This window comes from Penaeus monodon, chromosome 16 (genome assembly GCF_015228065.2).
Source record: "Penaeus monodon isolate SGIC_2016 chromosome 16, NSTDA_Pmon_1, whole genome shotgun sequence".
NCBI classification, from domain to species: Eukaryota; Metazoa; Arthropoda; class Malacostraca; order Decapoda; family Penaeidae; genus Penaeus; species Penaeus monodon.
Genome location: NC_051401.1, coordinates 46,092,489 through 46,109,355, shown reverse-complemented (window position 1 = coordinate 46,109,355; position 16,867 = coordinate 46,092,489). Strand labels below are relative to the sequence as shown.

The following is a 16,867-nucleotide window of genomic DNA, read 5'->3' as shown; positions in this document are numbered from 1 at the left end:
CTCCCCCTCTTCCCCTCTCCTCCTCCCACCCCTTCCGCGAGTTCGGGCGTGTCGTGGGATAAGCGCACTGGAGAGTGACTGGTCCCGTTGTGGAACTGGTCGAGTGTGAGCTCACCCTTGGCGAAGGAGGAAGGATACGACTTCGAGCGATTGGCTTGACTTCGACTCGGCTGGATTCCTCCTTTTTCCCTTTTTTTCCTTCTGGTTTGGCACAACTTTCACGCGTTCTTTTGGGGGCATTTCTTTTTTCTCGCTTGTGATTCTTTAAGGAGGACTTCGAGTTTTTCTCTCTGTGGGGCGAGAAGCTTGTGTAAGTCTTCTGGTGTTCGTTATGAAAGGTTTTCTTCCAGGCTATACGTAACAGAGGGTCGAACTCCAAGCGAACTCCCCGAGCCACCTGCTTCGACAGCTTCCCACCCGCTTTACCTTGGCCCCGCCCACTTCTTTCTTCTAGCCAATCCCAGTGTTCTTCGTCGTCACGTGACCCGGGTTACGGGTCTCGGGCGCGGGGGGAGTTTCATATTGCTTCGTCTCTGCTTTCTTATTAGGATATCGTACTTGATGATACATCTAGACTGTGAAGTAATGCTCTAAATTTTATAAGAGAATTGCTATGAAATAGATACAACCCCCAAAACAAATAAAACTGTCCTTAACATTCGATCTGAAGACAGAAACAGCGGTCCGACCATGAAAAAGTGAGCGAAGACTTGTGGGTCCCGTTTCTTGGCTCGGAGCAGTGCAGGCGGATCTTGGCCAGGTAAGCTGATCAAGGTGTTCAGTGTGAGTGTTGTAACGCTAGTGTGTGGTTCGGTGTCGGGAAGGAGCTGGGTGAGAATTTGGGGGCTGTAGCCTTCTTCACCATGGCTACAGGTAGGTCTTAAGAGAGCAAAGTGGAGCTAAAGAGGCAAAGGTGAAGCGCCCCGGTGGCAATCAAGTCTCGATTTATTGCAAGCCCAAGCGTGGAAATTACACCCAGAAAACAGTGCATTGTTTCGTATGTGCAAACTGAGCAGGTGTGTTGATCTCGTCTACCAGTGACAATGTGTCGATTGTGAGACACGTATGTTCAGTCTTAAAGAACAACAATAGCAAACACAGTGTTTTTTCAAAAACGAATGAGACCAGAGTGATAAAAAAACGAATAACCGAATCAAATAAAAGGGAAAGAGAGGGAGGGGAGAATAAACGAGACACGAACGCAGCCAAGACCCAAAGAAGCAAACCAACCACGAGAGTCACGCAACGCGCTCTCGAAACCGAAAGTTGTGCGGTCACGAGAACGAACGAGCGACGAACGACCTATCCATTGAGAGCAAACCTATTGTTTAAAAAAAAAAAAAGAGACGAACATTATCCTTTTTTTTTTAATATATATTTTCATCCCGCCTCCACCACCAGAGAGAAGAGGACCGAGTGACGTGAACTCAAAGGTGGAGGAGGTAGTGTGTGTGTGGAAAGTTAAGCTTGACCCACTTCGTTTGATGCTTATATGGAAGGCAGAGCCAAGACGCGGGAAGACAGACGCCCTGTGTAGGCTCTTTCGTTCGGGTAATGGGCGGGTATAGCGCCATATATATATTTCTCTATGATTGACAGGCGGTTTTGTGAAGCCCCGAACCACTCTCTCCCCTGTTACTCTATGTATGCAGTTGAGTTAGTATTATAAAAGTAATTTTGTTTCTAAATATTTGTTTTCATGGTCATTTTAAATTGGCAAGATTCACTTTTAATTTGTCAGGCTTGATATAATGTAAATGTTGATGGGGTATATTCTTCCCCTGTAAACGTACAGAATCACCTTGCAAAGAGATATCTAAACATGTGACATTATCGAGTGCAATGTAAAGACTATGTAACTCACTTATAATCAGAAGGCACATATATCAGAAGATAGGACACACATAAAAAAAAAATATTATAATAAGGAAGAGACTAAAGACGAAACGAAAGAAGAAAAAGAAAAAGAAAAGATGGAGAAAAAATAGCGTGGTTCTTCCAAGATCAAATATTCGTGCCAGTGATTCCGAGAAGTTCCGAGCTCAAGTAGAAGGCGACGAAGAGGACGAAGACGAAGAAAAAGAAGAAAAGAACCCGACGGCACACAAGTGGTGGAAGTAGAATGAGAAATATCAAGGCCGGCGGGCCGCCCACGGCTCGCCTCAACTGCCGGGGCGCTAGTCACCAACCTTGCCCCACGCCCACGCTCTGAGCGCCGCTTATAACCTTTTTTCTTGTAGATGTGATATTCTGTAGCAGTTTCTCGTCTAGATTTCTATATATTTTGGTGTTGGGATTGCAGTTACATGTCATTATGTAGTATTATTTCATGTGTGCCACAATAGGCTTCTGTTTAAAGGGTTTAGAGAGGAAAAAATGCTCGGGATTGTCGACGGTCTATAAATATGCAGAGAAGGGTCCCGTTTGGCCTCCGCCGTCGCCCACACAGACGGGCATTCAGTCCTACACCTTTATAAAGATACTAGACGCCGATTTACTCGATATATACACAATCTATCAATATATCAGTAATACCTAACTGTCTCCTTACCGAGGAATCGAAACATTACCTAACAGTTTAAGAAGTAAGAACCGCATATACAGATAAACCACACGTCATATTAATAGGAAAAACAAAAACAAATGAAAAACTATATATCCATATATTGGATACCAGTTCTGGCCTTTCTACCTAAATGTGAAGGGTAGGGAGTAGCCTCAAAAGGGCGGCTTCCTGTGCTAGGTTCGCCGCTAAGCCTTCAGTGGTGCTAGATAGACAGACAGACAGATAGATAGATAGACAGACAGATAGATATTGAGACAGAAAGTTGGGCAGCTAGACACGTTGAATGAATAGATAAATATATATATACTCATACATATACATACGTACACATACATATATATATATATATATATATATATATATATATATATATATATATATATATATATATATATATATATATTACGGAGAGTACAAAAGAGAAGGGACCAAGAATGCATGTAATGAGATTATGCAGCCACTTACACACTTTCGGTTACGAGAGATTTATGTTAATGTTCCTGGCCGCTACCAACTACTTGCCGGAGGTGGAGGTGGAGAAGGAGAAGAAGGAGGAGGAGGAGGAGGTGGAGGAGGAGGAGGAGAAGAAGAAGAAGAAGAAAAAGAAGAAGAAGAAGAAGGAGAAGGAGAGGAGAGAGAAAGAGAAAGAGAAGGAGGAGGTAGGAGAAAGAGAAGGAGAAGGAGAAGGAGGAGATGAGGAAGGAACAGTCGTCATCCCAATTTTCTCTCAGGTTAAAAATGAATCGAAGACACTAGATTAATCCCTCGATAATCACAAAACAATGCTAATGAATAACGGATATTTACATAAACATCAATTTTACACAAATAACCACACTCTCAGGATCCCCCCCCCCCTCAAAAAAAAAATAAATAAATAATAATTAAATAAAAGAATCCTTCTAGAATATCGAAGGAAGCTGGAGGAGGAGAACGGGTCTTGAGGACTTCTTAGGGCTTTCACAAGGACCTCCCACCCCCCCTTCGTAACGGAGGCCTTGTCCTTATTTGTCGTTCGGATCGGTCTCTGCGGATCAATTAGACCGATTAAGTCCCCTTTTCAAAGCCGTCCGAGGGAGGTGTGTGAGGTCTGCTGTGGTTCTGGTTTTCACTTTTTATTCGTGTTCCGTCTGTCATGATGATAGAGGCGCTGAGGTTGTATTTACACGCAGATGAACGATGTGAATACATGTAATGATATATATATATATATATATATATATATATATATATATATATATATATATATATATATATATATATATATATATATATATATAAGCACAGCCATATACATACATCACACACACACACACACACACACACACACACACACACACACACACACATATATATATATATATATATATATATATATATATATATATATATGTATATATGTATGTATATATATATATATATATATATATATATATATATATATATATATATATATATATATATATATATATGTATATATGTATATGCATTATACACACATATACATATATTTAATATATATATACACACATACATATATAATACACACACATACACACACACACACACACACACACACACACACACACACACACCACACACACACACACACACACACACACACACACACACACACACACATATATATATATATATAATATTATATATATATAATATATATATATATACAAATATACATATACATATACATACATACACACATATATATACATATATACACATATAATATGCATGTATTATATATGTACATATGCATGTATATTGTTGCATGTGTATATGTATATGGATACGTATATATATATATACACTCATATATATGTGTGTGTTTGTGTGTATGGATATGCATATGTTTGTGTAAATGAATGCATTTAAACACAGACACATCTAAGCCTGTCCGTGTGCCTGCCTGCCCATAATCACGCACCCTCGCCCCCTCGCCCACGACGCGCCGCCCGCGCCCATCCTCCGCCGCCGCCTTAGCCTTTTGCCTCCTCCCACGCCGCGCACTTTCACATATTGTGGCAACTTACCGCACGTCCGCACCTCTCTTCCAGCGTCACATCGAGGGCTCTTGGGATCTTGCATTTCCGATGACCTTTTAGGCCTTCGGGAGGAATGACGTCACGACCCCTTCGTATGGTGGGGGCGCGTGGCTCGTCTGGGAAACGATTTCGGGGTTGGAAACGAGATTTTTTTTTTTTGTAGTAGAGATTTTTGTTGTGGGAGAGAGAAGTGTGGGCGTCGAGGGCACCCGCTCCTGGCTGGCACTGCCCACACTCGCCCGGGCTTGGTCTGAGGCACCTTCTCTTTTGTCTGTTTCTCATCCTTTATCATATTTGTAAATCCTTTCTTTTTCCCTTTTTCCTTTCTTTTCTTTTTTTTAAATCATCGGCGCTTCTTTATCCTTCTCCGTTTCCGGAAATAAATCTTGCTTCATCACTAATTTCTGGATCCTGTGGCATTTCCTTTTCTCTAGATTTTCCCGAAGATTTTTTAGAATTTTCCTAAAGGAAGGTGAAATCCTCGATGACAATTCATCGAGATTCTGTAAAAAAGTTTTAGTGAATTTATTCTTTATTGAAGTCTGGCCTATTTTTATGCACTGCCTGGTTTTCTAATTTACTTCCGTTTTCTCTTCATTATTTACCGTAAATATGTGTAATTAATCTGTAATAACCCCTTTTATATCACACGACAGTCCTAATTATGTTTTATACGATGTTGATATTAATGTTACGTAATATCTGTTATTAGTAAGAATCGGCAGTTGCGCGAAATGAGTGTATGTTATTCTATTAATTAGTTGACTTTTAAAGCTAATATGTGTGAGAGAAAATTAATTTGATTATCAAAATTATTGTCCTTTGCTTGATTAAAAATATACCCATTTTTTTATCATTACATCATGGATATAAAAAAATAATCAAGATTTTCTCTCTCTCTCTCTCTCTCTCTCTCTCTCTCTCCCTCTCTCTCTCTCTCTCTCTCTCTCTCTCTCTCTCTCCTCTCTCTCTCTCTCGTCTCTCTCTTCTCTCTCTCTTCTTCTCCTCTCTCTCTCTCTCCTCTCTCTTCTTCTCTCCTCTCTTCTTCTCTCCTCTCTCTCCTCTCTCTCTCTCTCTCTCTCTTCTCCTCTCTCTCTTCTCCCTTTTTCTCTTTTCCCTCTCTCTCTTCCTCTCTCCCTCCTTCTCTCCTCTCTCCTCTCTCTCTCTCTCTCTCTTCTCTCTCTCTCTCTCCTTCCCTCCCTCCCTCCCTCCCTCCCTCCCTCCCCCCCCTCCCTCCTCCCTCCCTCCCTCCCCCTCCCCTCCCCTCCCCCTCCCCTCCCCTCCTCTCTCTCTCTTTCTTTCCAAGAAAAAAATCGTCACTAAAATCAGATTTTCTCGATGCCTGCACTCCATTCCATGACGAACGACTGCCGATTTCACGTTTCCGATTCACCTTATTAAGAGCAATAAACGGTAGACGGACGAATCTGTGCAATCCGTCAGGTCGTAAGTTTTACACAAGGCATTAGATTATGATGGGATGGGATTGGATTCTATTTCGTCGTCAAAAGAGAATCGAAGAGCATCGACTAGACCGTCTTTTGTTTAGCGGTTCACGTGTTTATGTTTCTTTTACGGACAAAATGGCGCGTGACGATTCGTGAAGAAGAAAAAAAAAGGCGAGAAAGCGAGAAAAAAGAGGGAAACTCAACCGTAAAAAAATAGGCCTCAAGGTTAGTGATGGGTATCGGATAAAAGAAAAAATTCCATTTTACTATTGAAAGTTAGAGTTATGTAATAAGCCGAGAAATATAAACACACTAAAATATGGTTAATAACCGTGAAAAGAATAAATGTAACCCATAGACGAAAAGGAAAAAAAAAATGATTTAGCATTTTCAAAGTCACGCCTAACCCGGCCCGATTGCATCAACGTACGAAGTTAATAAAGCCATTGCATAATCAAATTCGGCAATAGACATCCCTCCCCGTTAGAAAGAGGCGGTCGCTTGAATCTCTCCTTCATTCACGACGCCCACGCCCATAAGTCACGGTATGGGCGTGTGAGGTACGCCCGCGGTGTGGAGATACAGTTGTGCCAGAGTTCAGAGGGACAAATTCGACTCCATCTGTTCCGCCAAAAACTTTCTTCTGCCTCATGGCCCGTGTCTCCTTCCTCGCCTCTGTGTAAGTGTGTGTGTGTTTGTGTGTGCGTGTAGGTGTGTGCGTGTCTGAGAGAGAGAGGGGGAAGGAGGAAGGGAAAGAGAGAGAGAAAGGAAGAGGAAGAAGGAAGGAGGGAGAGAAAGAGTCACCCACGCTTAAGCCATCACGACAAAAAAAAAAAAGAACATAAATATACAAGACAAAAATCATATAATACAAACAAACACATCAAGAAAACCGATCACGTGACCTTCCAGTGGCACGACGTCACGAGGAAGTTTCTCCCAAAGAGGAAAAAATGGAAGAGACGCGAAGAGGGAGGTGACTAAGAGAACTCTCCCCAGACCCTTCTCACTAAGGGGACTCTCCCGAAGACCCTCTCGCTAAGAGGACTCTCCTCAGGACTCTCTCACTAAGAGGACTCTCCCGAAGACCCTTCTAACTCTCCCCAGGACTCTCTCGCTAAAAGGACTCTCCTCAGGACTCTCACTAAGAGGACTCTCCCGAAGATCCTCTCGCGTGAAACAGACGGACGCTCTCGGGGAAACGCCGGACGGGGACCGGATATTGCATGACGTCATCTGCCTTGTTTGGGGATGGGTAGAAGGAGGGGGGGAGGGGGAGGGGATTGGGTAAGAGGATGGGGAAGGGGAAGGTGATGGAGGAGGGAGGGAGGGAGGGAAGAGGCGATGGGTTAGGGATGTAGGGAAGGGGGTTGGGGGAGGGGGGGGTAAGGAAAAGGCAGGTGATGGGTAAGGAAAGAGAGACAGGATGTATTAATAGGAGATAGGACATAGGGAGAAAAAAACATTGTTTGAGGAGGATCTGTTGTCTGTCTCTCCCCGTCTCAGGAACACACACACACACACACACACACGCACACACACACACACACACACACACACACACACACACACACACACACACACACACACACACATACATTATATGAATATATGCGTATACATACATGTATAAATATATATCTAAATACATATAAATAAATATACAAATGTAAATATCTATCTATAAACATATATATAAACACTCATGAAGTCATAGATAAAATAAAAACCTTAGTCAAGGATGTTACATGAAGCAATGATTTCCCCGGTAAATGGAGCAGATGTAAGTTCTGTGAAAGTGGTCGAGGAAACGTCTCATTTTTAAAAAGATTTCTTCTCTACTTCCCTCCCTTTGTCTCTCTGTCTCTCTTTTGTCTCTCTCTCTGTCTCTCTCTTTCCATACGGAAGAAGGCAAAGCAGATAGGCAGTTGATACGAAAAACAAAGAAGGAAGATAAAAGAGATACATATTAAAGTAGAGAATAGGGAGAAGGGAAGAATGAAAGGAAGACAAATAATACGGTAGATTTATAAATAAAAGAAGATAAGAATAAAGAACAGAAAAAACAGGAAATGAAAGTAATACAATAAGAAAGAAAGGAGAGAGAGAGAGAGAGAGAGAGAGAGAGAGAGAGAGAGAGAGAAATAAAAGTAGAAGACAAGAAGACAAACAAGGAGAATAGGAGAGAAAGAGAGAACAGAACAACAACAAAAAACGAAGAAAAATTAAAATAAAGAAAACAAGACAAAGAATGAAAGGAATTAAAGAAGAATAAGGGAGAGGGGGCGTGGACAGTGTCGCAAGTCACAAGAATGGGTTACTCGACATATGTATCACGAATTGTCTTCAGCGTCTCCTTTGTTCAGCGCGCGAGTCCCTCTCCCGTAGCGTATACTTAGCGGGGCGTTTGAACAAGATGAACGCTCGTGCTCCGGGTATTCTGCGGGTGGGGGGAGGGGGGAGAGGGGAGGGGGTAGAGGGAGGCACGGTGAGAGGGTGGGAGGGACGGTGGGAAGGTGAGAGGGAAAAGAGGGAGGGAAGGAGGGAGGGTGGGAGGGAAAGAGGGAGGGTGGGAGGGAAAGAGGGAGGGTGGGAGGGAAAGGGGGAGGGAAGAAGGGAGGGTGGGAGGGAAAGAGGGAATAGGAAGGGAGGGAAGGAAGGAGGTTGGGGATGGGGGGGGTAGGGGTCAGGTGAAGAGAGAAGAGGGGGAGGGGATAGGGAATACGTGAGGGAGGGTATTAGAGGGGGGAGGGGGGGCTGGCAGGAAGGAGATCAAGGCAAGCGTTCACTCTCACGGCCTCGAGCTTTTGATCTCGAAGAGGGGGGGGAGGGGGAGGGTAGATAAAAGGTAAAATGGGCCATAAAGAGGAGAGCGATAAGGGAGGGAAATGAAGAAAAGTAGAAGAACGAGAAGAGGATAAAGGATAAAGAAGAATAAGAAAAAAAAAAAGCAAATGGACTGATGATAATGGAGGAGAAATTTAATAAGAAAGAAAGTGTAAGATAAAATAGAAAGAAAAAAAGAAAGAAAGAAAGAGAGGAAGACCAAGAAAGACAGATTAGATCAGCAGCTACCCTCACGCCCCGCGCCCAAAACGCCCACGAAAGCACATCTCGCTTCCAAGACGTCGAGAGCTTTTGGAAAGGTCGTCTTGAGACATTTCCTCCGCCCGCCCACGGTTCGCCCCCGCCCACGATCCGTCCCCGTCCACGGTTCGCCCCCGCCCACGATCCGTCCCCGTCCACGGTTCGCCCCCGCCCACGGTTCGCCCCCGCCCACGATCCGTCCCCGCCCACGATCCGTCCATAGCCACGGCTTGCCTCCACCCACGTCCGTCCCCGCCCACGGTTCGCCTCCGCCCACGATCCGCCTCCACCCACAACCCGCCCCCGCCCACGTCTGTCCGTGTCGAGGCAGCTGCTTCGCCGACGTCCAGACGGAGCTTGCTAGTGCGTGTCCTCCCGCGCTTAATGGAAAGAAAAACGGGGCAGTTTATTCTCTTGAAAATGTAAAATAACGATGATAAGGATATCTGATGCCAATCGATGCGAGATGCACCGTCACTCTCGGGATGTTGACCAGGCGAGGAGGCGATCTCTCTCTCTCTCTCTCTCTCTCTCTCTCTCTCTCTCTCTCTATATATATTATATATATATATAATATATATATATTATATATATATATATCTTAATCTTCTTCGTCTGTCTGTCTGCTCTCCTCTCTCTCTCTCTCTCTCTCTCTCTCTCTCTCTCTCTCTCTCTCTCTCTCTCTCTCTCTCTCTCTCTCTCTCTCTCTCTCTCTCTCTCTCTGGAACGTCGCTGAGGCTATTTCTGCCTCGAAAGCCCACAGGTCACTGATCTTGGAGAGGCTGTCCTTCGTCTCCCTTCTTTCTCTTTGCCTTCACCTTTCTCCCTCTTTCTTCTTCTCCTTTTCCTCTTCCTCCTCCTCCACCTCTTCTCTCTCCTCTCCTCTCTCCTCCTCCTCTCTCTCTCCTCTCTCCTCTTTCCTCTCCCCTCCTCTTTTCCTCCTCTCCTCCTCCTCCTTTCTCTCCCTTCTCTCCTCCTCTCTACCTCCTCTCCTCCTCCTCCTCCTCCTCCTCCTCCTCCTCCTCCTCCTCCTCCTGCTCCTCCCCCTCCCCTTTCGTTGGCCAAAGCCCTGACCTTGGAGAGGATAATGGACTCAAAGGGGTGATCGTCATAACGTCTGGAGCTCGTGGTGATGGAGCGAGCAGCGAGGGGTGGGTAGGCGAGCGGCAGGTAGGCAGGTCGGGGGGGGAGTAGGCAAGCAGATTGGGTAGGGGAGGGGCAGGAGATGGAGGCGGGGTGGCGGGGGAAGGAGGTGGGGTGGCGGGGGAAGGAGGTGGGGAGGCCAATGCGGCTGGTGGAGGCTTAGGTTGTAATTATGTTATAAGTGAGAGTAGGGGGAGGGAAATGAGGGAGGGAGAAGGAGGGGGGAGGGGGAGGTAGGGGGGAATTAACCGCAATTCAGAAGGAAGGAAAGGGAGGATTGGCCACAGGAGGGAGAAGGGTGGAATTAAAGGAAGGGAAGAAGAGAGCGAGGTATGTATTTTGCCACAGAAAGGGAAACACAAAGGAAAGAGGAAAACCCAAAATAAAAGGTGGAGTATAGGAAACGAGGTGAGGGACAGACAAGGACATCCCCAAAATAGGGGACTCTGTCAGAGAAAAAACGAGAGAGAGAGAGAAAAAAGAAAGGTAATTTACACGTTGTCACTTTCGTAACAACATGAAAGAAATGGCTTCGAAAGCGAGCGTTCGGTAATGAATACAGCGAGACAGACTAATCTAATCTTTAATTGAAACGAGTATCAACAGGTACCGATTATAAAGTTGGGTCAAGAACGTTGCGAGAAGAAGCTAGGTTGCGTACCATAAGTAGATGGATGACTTGCACGCCCACATAACTAAACTAAACCGGTCACGAAATTGTATCTGTCACGTAGCGAATGAGATAATGCCGTAGACTGGCAGGTGTCACTTGCATGTTACGTCGTAGATGTGGAAGGCAAAAAGTGAGTGCGAGAGAGAGGGAGGGAGGGAGAGAGAGAGAGAGAGAGAGAGAGAAGAGGAGAGAGAGGAATAATGGATGCAATATATTCCAGAATAATTTTGAAATCACGAAAGTTTCGACATCCCGGAGACTTCAACGACCTGGTAGATAATGAGCCAAGCGTTACACCACTATAAGAAGGGAAAACATTTGTTATGGACACTCGCCTCAGACAAATAGGTCTGTCATGCACAACTGACAAGTGAAGTGACACGGAATTCGTCTGTCAGCTGTCATGCATCTCACTCTTTTCTGGAAACAGTCAAGCCAGCCCCATGATTTGACCGCTCATCCGGCCTTCATTGAGCAAAAGGCTATTTGATTGTAGTAAACAACCTAACTACCTTCCCATCCTCTTCACAGGGGCATTTAGGGCATCAGCTGGCATACAGGGTGGCCACCAGGGGGCGCCAGGGCTGGGGGGGGGGAGAAGTGAGTACCTGCCCACCACCTGGCATGAGAAGGCGATGGGACAGAGTGTAGGAAGAAGAGGAGGAGAAGGAAAAGGGGGAAGAATAGAAAGGAGAAAAAGAGAGAAGTGGAAGATAATACTACGAATAAGCCGAAGAAAAAGACGGCGAGGAGTAAAAAATTAGGTGAAGAAGAAGGAAAGATAGAAGAGAACAAACGAATCATGAAGGATAGGAAGACGATGGTGATGATGCGGTTTGGCGAATGATGAAATTTGTGATGATGGTTTCCGGCAGCCTCGTTGTTAATGACATGAGCTCGATGAAGATAAGGCAGAAGGTGGAGGGGGGGGGAGGAAGCGATGGCACGGTGGTGTTAATGACAGTGTAATTAGACGAGAAAGATTAATAACGATCTCCGGGGTTGCGACACAACGAAAGTGAAATCGGAAGACCTCGGATTAAAAAAGTGTTGCGTTTCCTTTTTGTTTTTCGTTTTAAAGGATGCATTATGGGTGCGTGATAGATGAAGGTAATAGATAGATCATTTTTATGCGTAATATTAGAATATATTTCTTAAAAAGATAGAGCTATTAAGTTGTAATATACAAAAGTGATTAAGAACATTTCTACATTATGCGACCCGGATTTAACATGTCGCTGATAATTTTTTTTTTTCTTTTTTTTTTCCTTTTCTCTTCTCCTTTTTCTTACGGGCCTCGGAAAAAAAATATTAATGACACAGAATCTCCCATGTCATGTCCGAAAACACCTCTTGTCCCTAAAAACAAGGCCCAGGAATGTCCCTAGATCCCCCCAAACACCCTTCCTTGCCCCGTGTCCTCGCCTGGGTGTCCAAACATCCAGCCCACATACCCACTCATTGCCCATCCGCGGGAGACCCGATGACCCGAACAAAGGACCCGCTCCCATTTCTACCTGAGGGCGACGCTCTTTACCTGTGAGAGTGAGAGACACATTACAGGGTCACTCCAAGGTAAAATAGGAGTGATGACAGGGTGGGCGGGTCGGTGACAGGGGGGGGGGGGGACGATGGGTTTATGGCACTCTCGTCATGAGCTCCCCTTGCGCACGCGCCCGTCGCCAGGGAGGGGGGGGGGGGGCGCAGGGAGGGTCGTGGGCTGTCGCTTATGTGCGTGGGTGTGTATTTTTGTGCGTTTGGCGAACTGCATGAGCTTATTTGCATATACACGCACACGCACACGTACGCGCACGCACACGCGCGCACACACACACACACACACACACACATATATTTATATTTATGTACATATGTTTTATATATATACACATATAGTAAGTATATATTATGTATATTATATATATGATATATATAGTATATACATATGCACAGTATATATATATATATATATATATATATATATATATATATATATATATATATATATATATATATATATTTACATATGCATACATAAATATAGACTGTCATGTACGTATACATTTCAAACCAAATCGCTGATGCATAACTCAATAAACTCTTAATAATGTTGTAATTGGTATACACACTAATCTCAAAGAACTCTAATTAAATGCACTGAATTAGTGAAAGGAAAATCTACCCGTCTTTCCTATCTTCCATTCTTCCCCCTCCTCTTCCTCCTCATCCCTAATCCCCCCCCACCCCCCTTCTACCTGATCTATTTCTAAGCTCCTTTCGCTTTCCTTGTCCTGGGGGAGGGGGAAGGGATAGGGGAGGGGGAGGGGGAAGGGGGGAAGCAAGATGTGACGTCATCAAAGCGGCATTTCCAGAGACTGAGGTCGCGTTGCCATGAGCCGCCACGTGGCTTGATTTCGGGTGATTTTTATGACGATGGTGATCAGGTCTGATCTGCATATGATTATAGAACATCGGAAAATAACACAACTTCTTCACATAATCGCAAGAAAATGACTTTGAAAACGCGAGAAAGAGACAGGAATGACGTCAGAGCAGACATGTGCCGCGAGCAGATCTCTCTCCATGTTCGGAGTTGGCAGTCATGGATGTAATAACAAATAATCTCTCTTTTCTTTCTATTTCTCGACCGCGCTCTCACCTTTGCGAAGTTATCCTCGCAACTCACGATTTAAAAAGAAAAGCACCATGGAAGTAAATCGGAAAGGAGAGAGAGAGAGAGAGAGAGAGAGAGAGAGAGAGAGAGAGATATATCTTTATTTGAATCCTATTCAGCCTCTTCCAGGAATCGCTATTGCAGCCGTTGGCTTTAATAGGAAAAAATATATCGTTTACTTCTGAGAATTTCGTCTAGACTGGAAATTTTGGTACGTTCGTATTTCAACTTTCATTTAAGCGCCATGTCAAAAGCTTTAACCCATTTCGTCTTTTCTTTTTTTCCTTTTGCGACCATGGGTGTCTCTGTTTCCAGGTCTTAGAACATATTTTCACGCCATAAAGCAACCACCCAAACCCGAACAGCTTAATTGCACGAGTCAGGGAAAGAAAAAAAAAGTGTTTTGAAAGTTGTTCGTCTTTGCTCCTGAGTTTGGTCAGTTCAGTGTTGCCAGACCACAAATCGTAAAGGTTTAGGGTCACACCCCGAACTGGATTGTCAACTCCCGAAAAACCACAGATGATTGTTGCAAGACTTCTGTATTTTTTTAGACAACAGGCGTGTTTACATACTTTAATCATGACAAAAAAGAAAGAAAAAAAGTATTGTATGATATAAGCTCGTAATCGTTCTTCCAAAAGTACATGCAGTGTTGCCACGTCGGATTTCGCGTCCGCCCTGTTGAAGGTGCGGTCATTGGCGTGAGGGTGACGCGGTGGGTTTCTGGCAATAATTGTTTCTCTTTTTTCCATGGCAGGTGTGTAATCTGGAAGAAATTACACAATTGTTTTCATTATCCTGGACATCCATTACTCGATCCAACAAGCGTCTTGATTAAACTTACAATATTTGCGAAATATTTCAACGGGGGTACAATTCCTTTTATAATATTTTATTCTCTCGTGAACTGATATTTCCCGCCGCTCATTTTCTCTCGTTTCCCATTTTCTAATCTCAACGTCTCGTCCACTTCCCTTTTTCTTCCTTCATAATTACACTCCGCGGGGCTATAAAAGTCTTCAAAATTTAGTCCGAATTATACCGTAACATAACCCCCAAAAAAGAAAAAAAAACGCCACAAAGACGAAAGAAAACGATTTATCTTATAATTATGCTTCTCAGAGATTCCGATTCCATTGTTTTTCCGTTTATGGAGTCGAATAACATGATCTGATCCTATCGTATATAGAATAATCAATGCAAAATCATTGCGTTCTCTTATACAGCACCGCATATCTACATTCCATTAACCTCTTGCCGTTGCACATCTCGTAAACCTAAAAGCAATCCTCAATACCTAATCTACTACACACATTAAAACCAGATATAAATACACCATTTTATAAAACCACCCTTCGTTTCTCCGGCCGCCACGTAATACTACAGGAAACCTTAGCCACGGGAGGTCACCCACCTTCGCCCGCCCACACGCCCGCACCCACGGCTAGAATCTGGCTTGTGGTGGCCAGGTAGGCTGGCGGGGAACAGGTCGTGACCCGTGTAGGCGTAGGTATTTAGAAATTTGCGGCTCGGGGATGGGAGATGCGAGAGAAGGCTGGGAGGAGGGTGAGGGGCGGAAGGGAGAGGAGGAGTAGGAGGAGGAAGTGGAGGAGGAGGAAGAGGAGGTAGAGGAGGAGGAGTAGGAGTAGGAGGAGGAGGAGGAGGAAAAAGAAGAAAAAAGAAAATGAAGTAATAGAGGAAGAGGAAGAGGAGGAGGAAAAATGGAGAAAAATGAAGAAGTAAAAACAGAAGAGGAGGAAAAAGAAGAAGGAAAAAAATAAGAGTTGTAGAGGAGGGGAAGGAAAAAAAAAAGAAAAAAATGAAGTAGAAACAGAACGAGGATGTAGGAGTGGACGGGGGGAGGGGGGAGAGGTAGGTTAGGAATTTATACTTGCTTGTGTGATGTGATTACTAATGTTTTATAACAATGGGCGTTTATTTCATCCTCTTTTCCCCGCGTTGAGGCGCACTATACCTGAACGAATAATACGGATAACTTCAGAATATACATGATTATATATTTCCTCCGATTTTACCATCCGGATAAAATCCATAAGGGGACATTAGCGTCGTCGAAAGCTATTGGCCTCATATTATCACTTACTTGTAACACGTCTTGCTAAACCCAGAGCCACATGTTGATCAGGCCGCTGACCTCGGCACATCCCACTTGACCAGATACGGGGGGGGAGGCACTACAGGGCTGATGTTATTGCTTTCTCTCTCTCTCTCTCTCTCTCTCTCTCTCTCTCTCTCTCTCTCTCTCTCTCTCTCTCTCTCTCTCTCTCTCTCTCTGTTTTGTTCTCTCTGCTTCTGTCACTCCCTCCCTCCCTCCTTTATCTCTCTCTCTCTCTCTCTCTCTCTCTCTCTCTCTCTCTCTCTCACCAGATCTAACGACGCCTGCCAGGGAATCCCGCATCCGTTGTCAGAGGGCGTCGCATCAAAGCCCCTTTATTCTGTAACTTTACGAGTCAAAAGAGCATATTTACGAGCCTAGGCCCCGCCCCCATACCCCTCAACCCTTATTCACCCTATCTCCCTTACCCCTTTCGTCCTTTCGTCCCTTCCTTCATCGGTGTTTCCTCTTTTCTCCCTTTTCTTCCTTCGTCTTCCCTCGCTCTCTCCCCACTTTATCTCCATTCATCCCTCATCTCCTTCCCTCATCTCTCATTTTCTCATTCCCTTCCTTCCTTCCTCCCTCCCTCCCTCCTTCCCCCTCCTCCTTCCTCCCTCCCTCCTTCCCCCTCCTTCCTTCCTCCCTCCCTCCTTCCCCCCTTCCCTCCCTCCCTACCTCCCCCCTCCTTTCCTCCTTTCTTCACCCCCAGGTATTGTGTCCTCGGAGATAAACATGTCACTTTGGGGAGAAAAGACAAGTGTTTCGAAATGCTTCGGTTTTCCTTTTATTTTGACCCGGGCGGTTTGACCATTCACTGACTTGTCTGTGGATCTGGATTCTTTGTGGTTAAGGGCATTTGTCCTTTTTATTTTAGCTTTTTTTTTGTTTTGTTTGTTTCTCTTTTTTTTCTTTTTTTCGTTCTTTCGTTCTCTGTTCTGTGTCTGCCTGTCCGTCTTCGTGTCTTTCTTTCTTTCTTCCTTTCTCTCTCTCTCTCTCTCTCTCTCTCTCTCTCTCTCTCTCTCTCTCTCTCTCTCTCTCTCTCTCTCTCTCTCTCTCTCTCTCCCTCTCTCCATAGCATTTATCCCTTTCCCGCGACC

The 16,867-nt window shown here is 44.6% G+C and overlaps 1 protein-coding gene across 1 annotated transcript in view; it reads left to right on the top strand.

Annotated features, from left to right (window-relative positions):
- Positions 1-782: 782 nt before the first annotated feature.
- LOC119582863 (neurogenic locus notch homolog protein 2-like) overlaps positions 783-16,867 on the top strand; it is a 120,791-nt gene continuing 104,706 nt past the window's right edge. Inside the window, exon 1 of the mRNA XM_037931357.1 lies at positions 783-873. Coding sequence (XP_037787285.1) covers positions 864-873 — 10 coding nt within the window. The 5' untranslated portion in view covers positions 783-863. The remainder of the gene's footprint in view (positions 874-16,867) is intronic.